Genomic DNA, 18340 nt, shown 5'->3' with positions numbered 1-18340 from the left:
TAAATGTTGGGCTGTCTTTCTAAGGAAAAGTAGTGGTTTTGTGGGAATAGAGAGGATTAGCTAGGATTTATTGCATAAAAGTTTCATTTTAACAGGAAGGATGATATGTAGGAGGAGCTAAGGTGGGAGGAGTACTGAGAGGAAGAGAAGGAGTAAGAAGAGGAGGAGAAGAAGGAGAGAAGCTAGGTGATGAAAGAGAGAAAGAGGGGGGAGACAGGGAGGCAGATGTTTATGTATCTCCACCAGTCTAAGACAGTTGATATATCTAGGTTGGTCAGTGGGTTACACCTCTGATTGAACAATACCAAACTTATAAAGCCTATGATTAACATTTTTTTAAAATGTATAAATGCAAAAAGGAAAAGGGGGCATGGGATAGGGGTTTTCTAAGGGGGGGGGGGAATGGGGAAAGGGGATGGCATCTGAAGTGTAAATGAAATATCTAATAAAAAATGGAAAAAAATATATTTCTCAAATGGAAAAAAAAAAAAAAGATTTCTTGACAGAACCAGGACTCAACAGTTTTCAGACTTTTCTTATAGCTGACCTGAGTAGGTATATTAATAATGACATTTCCTGAGCCAGGCATGATGTTTAAGAATTTATAAATACAGGAGCCCTATACTGGTATGTTCTGTTATAGTTGGGGACTAGGGGAGAAACACCTTGGAAGAACTTGGATAATCTGCCCACAAGCAACCACTAAGCCTGGGGTTGGCCTAGGTCTTCTCTTTCCACCACAGCAAAATACAAGCTTGAGACTGTCTCCTACTTCTCGCCACTCAAAACTTTTTCTAGAAATGGTGGGGCAGGGCGGCAAGAAGCTCTGTGTATTTGTGTGCTCAGCCGATGGTCTCCACCCGAGTCCTTCCAAAGGCTAGACACTAATGACCCCCTTGGTGTCTAGGCATCTACACTCCCATCTCTACAGTGTAATTATGAGACTCAGAGTTCCATGGCAGGTTTTGCAGGTTGCCTTCGGCAGCAAGAAAAAAAAACCAAACTGCAAGCTGAGAGGCACAAAGTCCCTCAACTTGAGTCAATTTCATTAGTTTTATACACTGAAGTTCTGTGTGACGGCTGTGAAGGAGACAAGGCAGGCAAAGTGTAGCTGTTCAGCAAACTCGAAAACCATGGTCCTGAGTGAGGCACTGCAACAGGCCAGGGTCTGCTGGACTCATGCTGGCACTGAGCACCTGTGAGTGTTCAGTGACAACCTGCTGGGGACAGATAGATGTAACCCCTACTTGCTTCTGCAACTCACTCAATTTACTGTAGTTATGCTAGGCTTTGAAGTGGCATAGCTTATGGCACAGAATATACATGACTTGGCTCAAGATTACCTGGCACAGCAGCTGCCATGGAATCTGTAGAAATACAGGAATGGAAAGTCCAGGGCACCGAAGAGGTCACCTAAGGAATACAGGAATGGTGATACAGTGGTCCACACAGCTCCCTCAGGTCCTCAACCCAGCTACAATGTCTTCTACACAATGCACTCAGCCCTCCAGCTGCCACATAAGATCTTCTATTACCTCCTACTAAGAATAATGTGAAATGCAGTGGCTTTCTCTCTGACACTCTGCAGCAACCCTGAGATGTTCTATTATCCACACTCCAACTAATGCCCAGAGAAGAGACGTGGCTAAAACTGTGTAGAACTGTGGAGCCAGACTGTACACCCAGGTCAGGCCAAACCTTAGATCTTCCCTTCAGCAGCCAGCAGCCACACAAGGGACAGTGGCAGAGGAAAGGTCTTTTTTTTTTTTTTTTTTTAGAGTCTTCCTTTTGTTTAACTACTGTACAAACAGCACAGGGCCCAGGGCAACCATGCACACTCGGTTTAGTTTAAGGCCCAGAGGATACATATATTTCTCGTGAAGTAAGTTCATTTAGTTCCACTTTTAGTACAAGAGAAAATAATCACACATATTGGCTGTTTCTCTCTGGAATTTGAACTTGGTCACAAACAAGAAGTCAGAAGATTTAAAAAGCAGAAACCCTTCCAAAAATGTCTCAAGAAAAGGAATTAAGCATTTCGGCAGTGGACAGCTTAATCCTTCCTAATCTGGAGTTTCTGCAGGAGCCTGGCTCTCCAGAAGCCTGGGCCCTGATCCGGGTGTGTTTTGCACAGTCTGGGGGACTGGTCTGACCCCTAAGTCCAGATCCCCTGCTGAAGAGCTTCGCGGTGGAGCTCTAAGAGCTCTTTCCTCAAGAACATCACAGACAACTCAGCACATGCAGAAACCTGGGTTCCATCAGCAGGAACATGTGTGAGTTCACCCACATGCACACACACAGGCACACATGCATGCATTTCAGAACAAGATTCCGGGGCTGCTACCCTTCTGTAAAGCCTCCGATGTGACCTCAAATGGTCAGCTAGCTGTTAGCTCCAATTCTGTACTACTGACTGTTTGGATGTTTTAACAGTTGAGACAGATCCTCATTTATAAACATGTATGTCTAACAGAAGAGTTCTGTGGGATTTAGTTTTTCTGCAGCTCAAGGAAAGGCAAGGCCTCATTGTCTTCAGGTCACCACTCCATGCAATGTCTTCCACCTTCCAATGGGAACCTGCGTTAGTAATTCAGCCCTCCAGTTGTCGCCTCCTACTAAGAATAAAGTGATGATGGTGGTCACTTCGAAGGAGCCTCTTTTGTGCAGAATGTGGTGACTAGCTCTTACACCCTGCAGCAGCTCTGAGAGGTTCTAGTACTCCAACTCCATCTGAAGCCCAGAGAAGAAACAAGGCTAAAATTTTGTAATTGTTGAACTGTGGAACCAGAATGAGCAAATAGGTCAACCCAGACCTTAGATCTTCCTTTAACGGGCAGCATCCACACAGAGGACAATGTCAGAGGAAAAGAGCCTGCCTTTACCTGACAGTTTCAAAACTACAGTGTATAATGTACAAGGCACAGAAAAGAACACTGAAGGCTTTTTCTGCAGAGGAATGACAACCAAGACAATCCTGGTACTATAGACTGCAAGAGAGGCTGAGGCCCTACTCAGCCATGGATGGACTTCCGTGGAGAATCTGTTCTGTCTTTTCTGCAGCTGCTGGTCCTTGTCCAACCTCCCTCCCCATGTGAGAAGAACTGCAGGCTGTCAGGGAGACAACAAGGAATGGCAGAGAGGGTTATCAGTTAAATCCAGGACCTTGGAGCCCCTGAATGCACCTCCTCTTGACATCCCATTTTGTCATAAACATTCTGGTTGGGTAACCTGGTGAGGGTACATGGGTAGTATTTATAGCCCAGGCTTTGGGAGTCTAAAGAACAAGAGGAATGGTCTGGGATAAACAGGAAGGGAAGGAAATAAAGAACAAATCACAGCTATAAGGAACTTGCGAGCCAGATGATAATCACTATCCAGACCACAGAAGCTACTCTCATGAGTTACAGGGAGGGTGAGAAGCAAAAATCCATAAGAAAGGAATAGCCTGCTGTTATCCTTAAGTCATTTCTAAAACCATCTACACAACATCTGCTTGCCTGGACAACTGGCCTGCCCCACAACCAAAAATATCAATCCTTGAGAGCATAGAGTCCATCTCACCCCAGTGGCCACAAAGATGCCTTAGCAAGCAATGCTGAAAGAAGAGGGTCTGAAAGAGTGGGTGCTTCTTGATAGGCCAGACATGTTCTAGACTTGACTCTGTGACCCTACATTTGTAGCTGACTCTAAATGTGTCCTTTTGGTGCCCTCAATATGTCACTCAAAAAAGCAATTTTTTCATTGTATTAATACATTATAATCTAATCATGGTTTTCCCTCCTTCAGATCCTACCTACCCATCCAACTCCACACCTTTCTCTCTCTAGAAAACAAACAGGTGAATAAATTAAATAAACCAAACAAGAACTAAAAATGCAAAAGCAAAGAAAAAGTAGAATCAAACACACACACACAGAGACACACTCACACATGGAGGCAGGGGAATATTTGCATATTCTAGGACAGTTAGGATTGTGTAAATCAGGCTGGCCTCAAACTCAGAGTAATCTACCTGCCTCCACCTCCCTAGTACTGAGATTACCAAAATGGGCAAAAAATAGGACTTTTAAACAAAAAGGGGAACCTATCTGCCCATAAACAGCAAAGGTTGGTGACACTGCTATAAACACCACAAGGATGTTACAGTTGTAGCTTGTTCTAGCCCAGGAGAGCTTAATCCAGGAGCCTAAGGAATATGTGAAGGTATTGGGAGCTGTCTTAGTTAGGGTTTCTATTACTGTGACAAAACACCATGACCACCACGTTGGGAGGAAGGATTTATTTGGCTTACACTTCCAGATCACAGTCCATCACTGCAGGAAGTCAGGACAAGAACTAAAGGAGGGATGGAACTTGGAGCCAAGAGCTGATGCAGAGGCCATGGAAGGGTGCTGCCTACTGGCTTGCTCAGCCTCCTTTCTCATAAAACTTAAAACCAACACTCACCTCCATTGATGGAGAAAATGCCTGACATCTGGATCTCATGGAGGCATTTCTTTAACTGAGGCTCCTTCCTCCTTGATGATTCTTAACTGTGTCATGTTGACACACAAATTCAGCCACTATAGGAGCTAGTGATGGATCAGCAATGAAGCACTTTCTGTTCTTGCAGAGGACCCAGGTTCGGTTCCCAGCATCCACATCAGGAGGCTCACAACCTGTGTAGTGATTTGATTGTGCTTGGCCAATGGAAAGCGGCACTATTTGGAGGTGTGGCCTTGTTGGAGTAGGTGTGCCACTGTAGGCTTGTGCTTTAAAAACCCTCATCCTAGCTGCGTAAAGGTCAGTATTCTAGGTGCCTTCAGATGAAGATGTAGACCTCTCAGCTCCTCCTGCATCATGCCTGCCTGGATGCTTCCCTGCTCCCACCTTGATAATGGACTGAACCTCTGAACCTGTAAGCCAGCCTCAATTAAATGTTGTCCTTGTAAGAGTTGCCTTGGTCATGGAGTCTCTTAACAGCAGTAAAACCCTAACTAAGACATAGCTCAAGAGGTTTCAGAAGAGAAGAATTTTAGTATGTTGCCTAGATATTGTTCTTGTGATATTCTGGGGAATAATGTGCCTGCTTTTTGCTCTTGTCCAAAGTCTGCCTGAGGATAAAGTAGAAATTTAAATTAACTACATTGACAAAGAAAGTCTCAAAAAGCCTAGTTTAAATTTTTATCTGTGGTTCACTCTCATGAAGAGAGTTCTAGCAAGCCTAGAAAGGAAAAATGCAAAATGCATGATCCAAAGAGTAAAGGGACACCAGGAAGTAGAATGAAGCTACATCCTGTGTTCAAAAACATTAAATAGAGTTAAGGAAATGGCGACCTTGGGAAAGGATCCCACCCAGCTAAGCTTATTGTTTATGCATTTGAAACTGAACAAGGGCTAGTTATATTATGTTAAATGTTATTATGATCTGGTTATTGTTTTCATTTGGGCATAAAAAGATATTATGTGTGAAATTCACAAAGGATGGATTGTGATGGCTATTCTCAGTTGTCAACTTGAGTATTTGTGTAATGAATTACAATCCAAACTTATAAAGATCTTGTGAAAAGGAAAAGCTTACACCTAGGTACCATGGTACATGCCTTGAATCCTATCACTCAGGAGACAGAGGAATGCAGATCTTGAGTTCAAGGTCATTCTACAGAGCAAGTTCCAGGACAGCCAACTTTAGGCAGTGAAGGAGTTGGAAAACAGAAAGCTGGAGCTAAAAAATTAGTAGTGATTAATAAAAGACCAGCATCACTGTGGTGAAATCTTCTGGGAAACGTTTTTTAAGAGCACAAAGAAGCTGTGTTCCAGAGATAGGACACTTGCTTACACCTAGACTTGGTAACGTGTGAATCACCCGGGCATTGTTGGTTTTAAAGGCATGGAGGAGTCATGGAGAACAGCTAAAGAATGGGACTGAGAGTCCAGGAATGACCATTGGTGAAGGTGCAGCCTCAGGGGCATCTGACAACCTAGGATTAAAGGGGTCAGGAAAAGAAGTTGAGGCTTGGCACCATAAAAGGGACCTATGAGAGGCTATTGGTGAAGCCTAGTTGCATCAGAAGATCCCAGCGTATTGGAGATACCAGTACCATGGGATGACTGCCAAGAACAGCAGCAGCAGTGGGGTCAACCAGAGCCTAGAGAAGGCAGAACTGGAGAAGTGACCCAAGCCCCTTGGGGGAGCCTAGAAGACATGTGTGGATCCCAGACACTGGAACAAGAAGCTGTGAAGTTGAAGTTGCCCTGGAGGCCCCGAGATGTTACAAATGCCACAGCTATGGGATACCTGTCTAGAAATGCTGCTAACAGGGAGTGGACCTAACCCAAGAGAAAGAAGTGTGCTGCAGTCAGGTGCCTGGAGATCAGACGTGGAAATGCAGAGTTTGGAGCTTGCCCAGTTGGTTTTGGTCCAATAGCTCCTCACTATGACGTTTTGAAATGGTAGTGTTTACCCTGTGATATTAGAAGTATGTGATCTGCTTTTTGATTTTATAGGGAATTACAGTTACGAGATTGCATGAATCTCAGAAGAGAGTTTGAACTTTGGACTTTTAAACATTGTTGAGTCTGTGACAGACTGTGAGGACTTTTGAAGGTGGAATAAATTTATTTTGCATTATGCTATGGCTAGGTATAGCCCTCCCCCCCCCCCCCCAGTGTTTGAAAAAACCTATGGGGGCCAGGGAGTAGAATGTGGTGGTTTGAACATGCTTGGCACATGGGAAGTGGCATTATTACAAGGCATGTGGTCTTGCTGGAAGAAATGTGTCAATGTTGGGTTGGGCTTTGAGGTCCTATGCCCAAGTTCCATCCAGCGTGGAAGAGAGTCTTGTCCTGGCTGCCTTCAGATCAAGATGTAGAACTATCAGATCATTCTCCAGCAACATATCTGCCTGAATGTTGTCATGTTTCCTGCCATGATAAAGTACTGAAGCTCTAAAACTGTAAGCCAGCCCCACCTTGGTCATGCTATCTCTTCACAGCAATGAAACCCTAACTAAGAACTAAGACACCCTGTAACTCTAGTTCAGGGGCTTTAATGCCTTCTTCCAGGCTCTGTACATATGTGCATGTTTATGGTGCACATACATAACTTAGTCACATATACATAAAATGATAATCTTAAAACAAAACAACACTCCTCTGCTTTTCTCTGCTGAGCTACATGGCAGAAGCACCACATAAGTGGCTGGGGACCTGACCCATGTCTGATGGCAGCCGCAGAAGGCTTCTTTAAGCAAGTGTGAACATCCTGAATGGCTAGGTTCCAGGTAGCAGAGGACATGAACCCCACTGCTCTGAAGGTAACAGAATAAAAAACTGCAACAGTGAAGTAGCATGACTTGCTACACTAACATCAGGTGAAGCACAAGGGAAGATTCCTCTCACCCCATCTCAGCCCCAGAACTGGCAGTGAATGATCAAGGCAGGAAGTGGGGGGTCTCAATTCCAAAGAGTGGTGGCGGCGGCTGCTGCTGCTGCTGCTTTACCTCAAGCCACGGCTTCTCATGAATCAAAGCCATGCACCGAGGTCTCTACTGACTCACATTTCTGAGAGCTCCCTGCTCTTCTGACTGCTTTAAAGCTCCTCTTTTGAATACCACAGCAAATGACCCCGTAAGAATATAAGGTGCAAGAGAAGACTTTTAAACATGAGAAGACTATCTCTATTAGAGGTCAAAGAGTTTAAAAAGAAAGAAATGAGATCTTCTTAGTTATAGTTCTAAGGTTCTTGAGCCCTTTTATTAACTTGTAAAATGGCTTGAGGAACAGGTCAGCTCTGTCTCCCCAAAACCTACAGAAACTCAGTGTTCGAGGCATGCAAACGCTCTGCCTGATCCCAAGAGGCATTTACAGGGAAACTCATGCTACAGCCTCTCAGAACCGAGGGAGAGGGAAGCTCAGGCAAGAACTGCACCAGGAGGCCCTCACCTGCTGGATCAAGTCAGACAGATATAACAAAGGTTGGTGAGGGTGTGAAGCCACTGAACCCTTATGCTGTTCTGGGTGAAATGGCAAATGGTACAAACACTCTGGGATACTCATACTTTCTTAGTTAAATATCCATCTACTCTAAGACTCAACAAGTCTATATAGCTGTTTTATCTGCTGAACTTTTTAGAATTAGTTGCAAACAAACATTAGAAAATGTGGTGATTTAAGTGAAAATGGCCCCAAAGCTCATAAGGAATGGCACTGTTGGGAAATGTCACCTTGTTGGAAGAAGTATGCCACTTGGAGCTTGTTTTTGGGGGTTTCAGAGCCCTAAGCCAAGCCCAGAGGCACTCTCTTCCCGCTGCCTGACTATTCCGATGTAGACATCTAAGCTGTCTTTCCAGCGCCAAGTCTGGCTGCATGCCATGACAACGATGGACTCAGCCTCTGAACTGTAAGCCAGCCCCAACTAAACGTTTTCCTTCATAAGAGTTGTGACGATCATGGTGTCTCTTTTCAGCAATAAAATTCTGAGATGGAAGACACTAGGATCCATTTAAAGTTAATGTAACGGACTCCCAAGAGGTCTTGTACATTCTGAGTGTGATGTTTACTGTTAATCATCAAATTGATAAAATCTGGAATTATCTGGGCAGTGGCGCTCTGGCATGCATATAGGAGGTTTCTTAATTATATCGAGGAGGGAAGGACCCACCCACTGTGGGTGGCACCATTCCCTGGCTGGGAAAGAACAGATACAGGGATGACCTGAATTACAACAGACATTCATTGCTCTTTTTCCCTACTGCAGATGGGATGTGGCTAGCTCCTGTCACTTTGGCTTCTGCACAAGGATGGACAAGACCCTTGAACTGTGAGTCTTCTTCCCTAACGTCGCTTTTGTCAGAGTACTTGGTCACAGCAACAGGAAAGGAAACTAAGACACTTAATTCCTGTCGTTTTCATACCATAGCCCTTAATGTCTTGATAACCTGCTCTAAGAAACCTGCTCTAAGAACAAAAATCAAGCACTCAACTATTCCTGAGTGACTTCGAAGTGATGGGCTGCTGCTTGTAGCTGTATAGGTTAGTCCCTACACAGTTCTAAGGATTGTGCACAACTCATACAGACTCAGCTCAATGGAAAACTTCATTGCTACTAAGCTTTGACATCTGTGGGACTCCCTAAATAGGAGACAGGATAAGCAGACATATCCATTCTTAAGGCATCTTGATAAACCATTTGTAAAAGCTCTAAGAAAGTGATAAACATGACCTTGGTGACCAACAGAACACTTTTTTAAAAAGAATGAAGCTTACAGCTAAAGAGATGGCTCACAATATGCTTGCCACACAAGCACCTATCTCATAAAACACAGGCATGGTGGCGTGTTTGTAATCCTAGGACTGGAACATCAGAGACAGGCGACTCTTTAAGGTTTGCTACCTGCAAGTTAGTCTGGCTGAATTGTCAGATCCAGTAAAAGTGAGAGACCCTGTTTCAAAAGGTCAATGTGGATGATGTCCTGAGAAATGATACCCACAGTCTGCCTCTCCTTTATCCACATACTCACACATGTGTACATCCCCCCACACATTAGCATGCACTAATATGTATGTATACATGCATATGTACACACAAAAGAAAAAAAGAAGACACCTTCACATTACCCAATATACAAGGCAGTGTGGCTTACAATGTCACTGCTCAAGGATTATATCATGAACTTGCTTCTAGTACACACAGGAAGAATCCCACTCCTTCTGGATTGCTGCCAATGGACATATCCATTCATCACTCCATACATACCTTTGCCGGGGCTTTTGCCAAAGCCCTGCTATGGCACTTAGACATCTAGGACTCTGAACACTAAATTTTGAGGGCATTCATTTCCTAGGGAGCCTCAGCTGTCTACAGCAAGGGAAGTCAAGGTTGTTGACATAAGAGGTGCAACCAACCATTAGCTCTGCAAAACTCCTTCTCATGAATGAAATTTCCTGTACCAAGCCTCTTCAATGACATCACTTTGGTTAATGTGAAGTCACAGACAGGACTCCTCTTGTATAACAAGTTTACAGTACGTGCTTACACATGTGCATGCATGCGTGTGTGTGCGTACACACGCACACGCGGTCTAGGAATTAAACCCAGAGCTCACATATGCTATACAAGTCTCTAAGTCTCTACCACTGAGTAACACAACCAAATATAGTTTAAAGGAGAATTACTCTCTTTCAGTGTGACCACACTCCAAACTAGTTCTCAAATTAGAGAGTTTTCTTTTTTTGTCTCTGATATACTTTCTTATTAAGATATAATTCACACCATAATTAATCATCCTTTGAAATGTCCACTTTCAGGTCTGGAGAGATGGCTCAGTGGTTAAGAGCATTGACTGCTCTTCCAGGTGTTCCGAGTTCAACTCCTAGCAACCACATGGTGGCTCACAATCATCTGTAATGGGATGTGATGCCCTCTTCTGGTGTCTGAAGACAGCCAGGCAAGTGTTCTACCACTGAGCCACGTTCCCACCCACCTGGGTTAAATGTAGTTTCAAATCAGCAGACTATTCATATCCTCTAGTCTCTTACAGAACATCTTCAGAGATCTAACCAGGTCAGACTCCTGGTTTTGAACAAGAATACAAATAACCACTAGAGTAGCTTACCTGTGGGATGAGATGCAAATGCCAGGAGTACCATACTAAAAAAACCAAAACAAACAGAAAAACGCTGCAGAACAGTTAAGAAAGCTTTCTTCAGCACACACCCAACACCTAAAAATGCATTTTTTTTTTTTTTTTTTTTTGGTTTTTCAAGATAGGGTTTCTCTGTGTAGTCCTGGCTGTCCTGGAACTCACTCTGTAGACCAGGCTGGCCTCGAACTGAGAAATCCGCCTGTCTCTGCCTCCCAAGTGCTGGGATTAAAGACGTGCACCACCACCGCCCGGCCTAAAAATGCATTTAAAAATACACATTTCCATCCAATTTCTCCAGTTAAAGTTACCTGAAAGAAACTGACTACCCCTCATTGGTCTTTCTGCTTGAACCCAGATCCTGAATCTCTGGGAATGGCTTATGACTTGGCAAGAGGGCTGTGGTGGTTTGAATAGGTTTGGTGCCCACAGACTCATGTGTTTAAATGCTTGGCCCACAGAGAATGACACTATTAGGAAGTGTGGCGTGGTTGGAGTAGGTGTGGCCTTGTATGAGGGGTGTGGCCTTGTATGAGGGGTGTGGCTGTGGATGTGGCTTTGAGGTCTCCTAGGCTTAGGCTCTGCCCAGTGTAGAATTCTAGCATCCTCTTGGTTGACTGCAGAAAACAGTGTCTTCCTGGCTGCCTTCAGATCAAGACGTACAACTCTCAGCTCCTCCAGCACCATGTCTGCCGGCATGCTGCCATGCTCCCACCATGATGATAATGGACTGAACCTCTGAACTGTAAGCCAGCCCCAATTAAACGTTTGCCTTTATAAGAGTTGCCAAGGTTATGGTGTCTGTTCACAGCAATAAACCCTTAGAAAGGGCTCATGCCTGGGTCAGGGTTTCATGTCCCTTTCCTTGGGCCTGGCTGACCCTATTATAATGTTCACTTAACTTAGAATGATTATTTGAAAGCTAAACAAAGCAAGTTCCAATTCAAGTAGGTTGCAAGATAAAAGCTAGCTGTTGGATGTGAGCTAAGGATATTTTTGACATAAGATGAGCATGTGAAAAGTAGGTAAATTTCCAACTGACTCACTCACAAATTTATCCATCTTCTCTCTGCATAGGCAAAGATTACCTGAGCCAACACTCACTAGATGCCACGTGTTGAGGTTGTGAAGGAGGGCTCCTCTGATGTGGCCATGGTCTTTAAATGTTTATTGACATGGTGGAAAATGGATGAAGCTATACCCCGTGTTCTCAGGGTGGGCCCGAGGTTAAATACCTTTTGCCAGGAGGAGGGTCTGGGAAGGAATGCTTAATTGGCTACACCTTCTGGCCTTTAGGTATCTCATAGAGATCTCTTGAGGCTCTGTGACCTGTATCATGCCCTCTACCGCTGTCCACAAACCTCTCTGTGGGAGGAGCTGTAGAGCGCTGTGGCTATGTGAAAGGAGCCACAGGCCCAGGAGCAAGGCGAACTCCTTCCATCCCTGGAGGGTCTCCAGGGTTCAAGGCCTACTCGACCAGGTACCCAGCTGCCTCTCACAGCCCACTGCCCCACACCAGTGTCATAGGCAATGGACATCTCCCAGCACAGGAGGGAGAGGGCAGAATAAACAGCTGCATATCACATAGGCTCATTTCTCTATGTTGCTGTTTCTTTGTTGTATGGCATTTCTTCTGTATAGAACTGCCTACAATGACCCAACATCTGGGAAATAAACCCAACGCCCAGTGCATGCTGGGGACTTTACCATTGAACTATAGCACTGGGAAACATTCTTAGGCACCAAGAACCATTGGCATTTTGGGGAAAAGTATCTTAAATCCCAGCCAGTAGCTGGAAGGTAGAGACAGGCAGATCCCAAGGGGTCACTGGCCAGCAGCCTAGCTGAAATGGCAAGCTCCAGGTTCAGTGAGAGAGCTTCCTTCAAAAAATAAGGCAAACAACAAAGAAAGATACCAGAAGTTGACCTCTGGAAAACACACACACACACACACACACACACACACACAAATACACACACAGCACCAGCCTATTGGTCTAAGCACAGCACAACTAATGATAGGGACTTTTTTTCTGAGTACAAAGGCAGCAAACAGCTGTGCTTAGGGAGAATTTTACATCAAACAGTGTTTGGTGGGCTGGAGAGATGAGCAAGAAGTTAGTGTGTGCTGTTCTTGCAGAGTTCAGTTCCTAGCACCCATGTCAGGGGACTCACATGCCCTTTAACTCTGGCTCCAGATGTGACTTGTTTGCCCACTGCCAGTACTTATTCTCATGTGTGTGCACATATGAACACACACATGACCAATTAAAGATCAAGATACTATGGGCATTTTAATAACTGCTGGGTTGAGTTGTCCAATAGGAGCTTTCTCCGAAAATGGAGCTACAGTGAATGCTGAATGTTGTAAGTCAAGTCACTCCATCAGAAACTGCCACCACCAAATGCTACGGTACATATCTAACCTGGTGCTCTCACTGCAAGTCAGTATGTAGGCACAACTGGATCCTCAGAGCACTTTCTCAGTCAAGTCTGGAGTGCACAGCCTGAGGCTGCTAAAGCCCCAAACTATCCTGAGCTATTCCTCCCATGGAGCAGGATAACCCCATCCTCTGCTGGGCACACACGGGAGTTCATACGCCATACTTCAAGCTTCTAAAGTAAGCCTCAGACATCACTAGACACCTTAATAAACACACCATGGAACCAACCTTAGGTCTAGATTAAAATGTAGACTCTTGAGAGTGTCTGAAGCTTCATATCAATGAGATGTGGCCTGTGGCTCTCTGCTCTGCACGCTGAAGGATGTATGTATGTATTAGGGGGGTGTCTAGATGTTGTTGGAGGGGTGTCTGTGTGTGCATGTAGTCTCTCTCTCTCTCTCTCTCTCTCTCTCTCTCTCTGTGTGTGTGTGTGTGTGTGTGTGTGTGTGTGTGTACTGTGTAAGGTGCGGGGGTTGAGAGGTCAGATAAGACAGGCTTTAACAACAAGAGCCAAGCTCAGGGCCACTTGAATAAGAGATTCAGGATTCAGTCTAGAGGCAACGGTTTGGACACTAGAAAAAATATCTCTCATCCTTCAGGGACAAGGGTCAGACCCTCTGAAGCTCAAGGCCAAAGAGCACAGGCTCTTGCCAGGGTTAAGGGTAGGCCAACCATTTAGATTCTTCAGATTACGATCAACACACAAAATTTAAACTTGCCCCTAGCAGTCAATATGTTTAAAATTCTATAATAAAAATACTGCTAGAATATAAAAACTCATCTGGAGGCATAAGCGGGATACATTATTCTTGAAAACTGTAAATAATGTCTTACCTGAATATATAGTTTAAGTACTGCTGGTCAATGTCACTGAGAAATAAGAGGAAAAAACTCATGAAATAATGGAAAGTATTTTTAAGTCTATAAATGGTCATTATCCTCTATTAATAAATTCTAAGTTGTTGACTTCATAAATTATCAAAAGACTACTTCATATTTTAGTTCAATTTTTGTCATTTAACCTGAAATAACATTTTAAACTCCATACAACTCACTGAACATTAGCCTTCACCCCTACGTTCTAGTCTCTTTGGTTCGGGAAGGTTCTGCAAGTCACCAAAAGGGAAATGTGGACACCAGTCAAGCCTCAAAGGCTTCGACCTACAATCTGTGCTGCACTAGAGCAATGGTGGCACAGACTTGTGGGAGTGGCCAGGGATCTGGCTTAAGGCTCACTCCTCAAGAAAGAACCCATACCCAACACTGCTTGGATAACAAGAACTAGAGACTAGATGCCAGAGACCTAGGATACAAATCAAACACTGAGCAACATGACAAAATAGAGGGATTCCAATGATATTCTGATATACTCATAGATCAGTGCCCCGTGCAGCCATCACCAGAGAGGCTTCCTTTGAGGCAGATAGGAACAGACGTAGAGACTTCCTGACAGGCAGTATTTGGAGAGAGAGTCTAAACTTGAGGTTTCCATGAAATCCCTCCCCTCAGAGTTAAGAGAATCCCATGGAAGAGGAGGCAGAAAGATTGTAAGAGTCAGAATAGAGGAAACCAGGAGAACATGGCTCTTTGAATCAACTAAGCACAGTGCTTACGCTCTCAGAGACTGAAGCAGCAAGCACGGGGCCTACGTGGGTCTACACCGGGTCCTCTGCAAATACATCAGTTATGAACTGCAGTGGACATGCAGGTGAAAGAAGCAGAAATACAAATTCTAAACCTGTATTGTTGTTTAGCGTCAATGGACCCATTCCTTTTGAGCAGACAGTTGCTAGTTCAGTACAAATATACTCGTCGCCTGGGTCTACTGCTGCCCATGTGTGTACTGGCTACTCTCAAAGCATGGTCACTGTCAGTGCTATCAACTATTTTGAACTATGGGACTTACTGGCTTCCAGGGCTAGTATTCTACGCAGATAAAAATCCAGGGCCAGCAAGACGGCTCAGGTGGAAGTGCAGCTCTGGGCCCTCAGTCTGCTCTCCACAGACAAAGAAACAGAACTGAAGGAAGAAGAGAGAGCTGATTCCCAGAAGCTATCCTCTGACCTACACACTAACCGTGGCACAGGCAGACCTCACATATGCATGCCACACACACATAGGATTTCTTTGTAAAAATCCAGAGTACTCAAATAAATTCACAACTCAGCTAAAAACTTATATCTTAGTGTATGTTCAACACCATGTAGTAGATACTTGAACTATAAGAATCACATTCAACCTCAGATTTAAGTGAGCATTGTATACTTTGTGTAGCTTTGGGTTTTTGTTGTTTTGTTTTGTTTTGTTTTGTTTTCCGGGACATGGGTTTTCCTATAGAGCCCAGTGAAGCCTTGAACTCTTGATCATCCTGCCAAAAAAGAACTAATTACAGATCTTCCAAACCATACCTGGCTCTGCAGCTTTTGGCTGCAGAAACATTCAAAAAGCAAAGGCAACCTGAGGAGTGAAAGTCACCAGGACAGGGCCTTCACCTGGGAGTCACAGGAACAGGACCTTCACCTGGGAGTCACAGGGACAGGCCATAACTTAGGAGTCACAGGGACAAGACCTTCACCTGGGTGCCACAAGGACAGGGCCTTCACCTGGGAGTCACAGGGACAGGGCCTTTGCTTAGAAGTCATCCCCTAGGTCTCCCTTTCTGCGCCTACAGGCACCCACACACCCAGAGGCCAACTAACCAGTCTCAGGTTCCAACTGGGTGGAGGCAAAAATTCTTTTTTCCTTTCCTTTTGTTTTTTCTTTTTATTTGCAGTTACTAAGGCTGTTTCATTGGCTACTTATATCAGTCTGGACATTAGAGAGACATTCAGATATAAACTGAGTCAGGCTTTAGGAGCCATGAAAACAAGAAGGCAGAAGCTGCCCTTCTGTGCTAGACGTAGTGAGAAGGGTAGGCTGATTCCATGACAGGCTTCAAATGGGCAATCTCTCTTTACAAACACTGAGCAACTCCAGGCAAGTCCAGGCCTCAGAAGCTGCTGCCACCTGGCCTGAGGCATGGACAATGGGTCAGCCACAGTTTCGAGACTTCCTCAGCTACTTGAGTAAAAACTTGCTGAGAAGCAAGTTCCCAGACCTCCCCAGCAAGTTTCCATCCCCCAAACCCAAGTAATGGAATATCCATAGAGATGGGCCCAACAGATTAACATAGAGGTCATTACCCTGGGATTCCCTAATGTGCTTTAAATCAGGCCTGCAAGCTCACCTGGGTGGCTCTCTATCTTGGTAATGGGGAGACCCCAACATGCTGGACTTCTGCAGAATAAAACACTCTTTGCATTTACATACTATTTGAGTCTGGGGTATCACTCTTCGGTAAATCATGGACCCTTACAGTCAGCAAGCATCGCCCTGAACAGCTGGGCGTGTGGGCACTTCACTAAGTGCTAAATGTCTATGCTTGCAGGATAAGAGACTTCCTTGCCTATGCACACACTGCTGAAGGCAGGTGGCAACAGGCCTAAAAGTGGCCCAATTAGTAACAAGAATGGCTTTGGAGGCCATCTACTCTCCTAGCTGCATCTCTGGCTAGAGAGAAGACCTGTATCTTTGTGGGTCTGATCTCCTTTGCTAGCCAAATGTTAAGAGCTTACCTGAGCACACTGGGCTTCCGGGACTTCCGAAGTATTTGGTAAGAACCTAGACAGAAGGAGACACAAGAAGTCTCTGGCACGTTCTGCTTAAGGAGCTGCCTATACTTCCAGCAAAGCAGAAAACCCACAGGCAGAAGGGTAGCTGGCTCCAGGCTCCCTCTCCCAATTTCACACTCTGACAGGAGGAAACACCACCAGGGGTGCAGGGATCCCATGGTAATATCAGGCCCTGCAGCCCAGCAGGAAGCGCTTGGCCAGGAATAGCCAGGTGGTACTGATAACAGGGCAGTTTTAGTTCTTCCCATGTTGCATGTGGCGAACGGAAATTCCCAAGCTTTCTGACTGCAACCAAGTCAAATGAGAAATTCTGAACTCATGACTTGAATTAAAATCAAACTGTCTTTTAATTCCACCCTTCTGGATTTCTGTTTGCGTCTGGAAAAATTTTAGCCAGGCCATTCTGAGTGTTTGGTCTCAAAGCCCATATATCCAGAAATGATCCCAAGCAGGACTATAGGATTTCTGGTGGTCAGATAATGCAAGCATTCCTTAGGAACTTGTGAAATGAGTTTTTCTTCCCCAAAAGGAGACCCTCCTCCAGCTATTCATCCGCTTTATAATCCAGATTTGTCCAAGCCCCCCTTACCCAATACTTTCTCTCCCTCTCTTGAGATTTTCCTGCTGTGCTCTGTCTCTTGCTACCTCCACTACTCTCTTCCACCTACTTCTCCAGCCCTGGCTATGACCAACCTGCTCCCTTTCTCTCTGCTCTGGACTCTTCCAGATGCATCTAAATAATAAATTAATTAACCCTTGCTCCTACTGGAGTGATCATGCCAGCAGCTGCTCTACTGAGACCACTATTTTTAGGAAAGACCAACCAGCATTACAAATGAAACCGAAGCCAGGTGTTGTGGCACTTGCCTTGTGCTCTTTCCATCCCAGCACTTGGGAGGCAAAGGCAGGTGGGTCTTTGTGAGTTCAAGGCTAGCCTGGTCTACAAAGACAGCCAGGGCTACACAGAGAAACCCAGTCTTGAAAAGCAAAAACAAAAAGACAAATGAAACCCAAACCAAGGAGAGTTTGGTACAAAAAAAGAATTATGTTGAAAATGGAAATACTTGAGTTCAAAGTAGAAAACACGCCGGGCAGTGGTGGCGCACGCCTTTAATCCCAGCACTTGGGAGGCAGAGGCAGGTAGATTTCTGAGTTCGAGGCCAGCCTGGTCTACAGAGTGAGTTCCAGGATAGCCAGGGCTACACAGAGAAACCCTGTCTCAAAAAATCAAAAGCAAAAAAACAAAGTAGAAAAAATCAAAATCTGGAAAATGTCTATTTTACTTTAATCTTAAAGTTTTAATTTTCCTATTGTCTTGGGTCACTAAAAATGGCTACACAGTAAGAGCTTAATAACAGTCCTCAGTTGTTTTTTTAAAAAAGACTTTTAAAACTTACCTACACAAAAGAAGTGAATTAGAGCCCAAAAGTATCCATCTGGATCAAACTGTAAGAGGATTAAAAAGGCAAAGAAGGGCCAAGTTATAGACAGCAGGAGCTGTACAGCAGTCAGGTCAGATGGGAAACACAGAGCAGTAGACCCAGAGCGGCCCTCCTGGGGCTTAGAATCAGTTGTTTCCCACCCAGAGCCCCAGACAACTTCC

General features: G+C 44.7%; 1 protein-coding gene and 1 long non-coding RNA gene across 7 annotated transcripts in view; one reads left to right on the top strand and one right to left on the bottom strand.

Annotated features, from left to right (window-relative positions):
• The window catches only part of LOC143434375 (uncharacterized), a 64880-nt gene extending 54388 nt beyond the window's left edge, over positions 1 to 10492 (top strand). Inside the window, exons 2-3 of the long non-coding RNA XR_013103845.1 lie at positions 8738 to 8800; positions 10288 to 10492. This is a non-coding gene — a long non-coding RNA (uncharacterized LOC143434375). The remainder of the gene's footprint in view (positions 1 to 8737; positions 8801 to 10287) is intronic.
• Positions 1 to 18340, bottom strand: part of Slc35d4 (solute carrier family 35 member D4) — a 146973-nt gene that overhangs the window by 84536 nt on the left and 44097 nt on the right. For all 6 annotated transcript variants that reach the window (XR_013103844.1, XR_004608215.2, XM_076912983.1 and 3 more), the window contains exons 8-12: positions 18135 to 18183; positions 16681 to 16726; positions 13901 to 13936; positions 10596 to 10630; positions 1344 to 1413 (exon numbers count right to left, since the gene is read on the bottom strand). Coding sequence is in view for 4 of the 6 variants with exons in the window: in XM_076912983.1 (XP_076769098.1) it covers positions 1344 to 1413; positions 10596 to 10630; positions 13901 to 13936; positions 16681 to 16726; positions 18135 to 18183 (236 nt within the window). In the remaining 2 variants the exon portion in view is untranslated. The remainder of the gene's footprint in view (positions 1 to 1343; positions 1414 to 10595; positions 10631 to 13900; positions 13937 to 16680; positions 16727 to 18134; positions 18184 to 18340) is intronic.

The sequence above is a fragment of the Arvicanthis niloticus genome, chromosome 14 (assembly GCF_011762505.2).
Source record: "Arvicanthis niloticus isolate mArvNil1 chromosome 14, mArvNil1.pat.X, whole genome shotgun sequence".
NCBI classification, from domain to species: domain Eukaryota; kingdom Metazoa; phylum Chordata; class Mammalia; order Rodentia; family Muridae; genus Arvicanthis; species Arvicanthis niloticus.
This window is presented reverse-complemented; position numbering and strand designations above follow the sequence as displayed.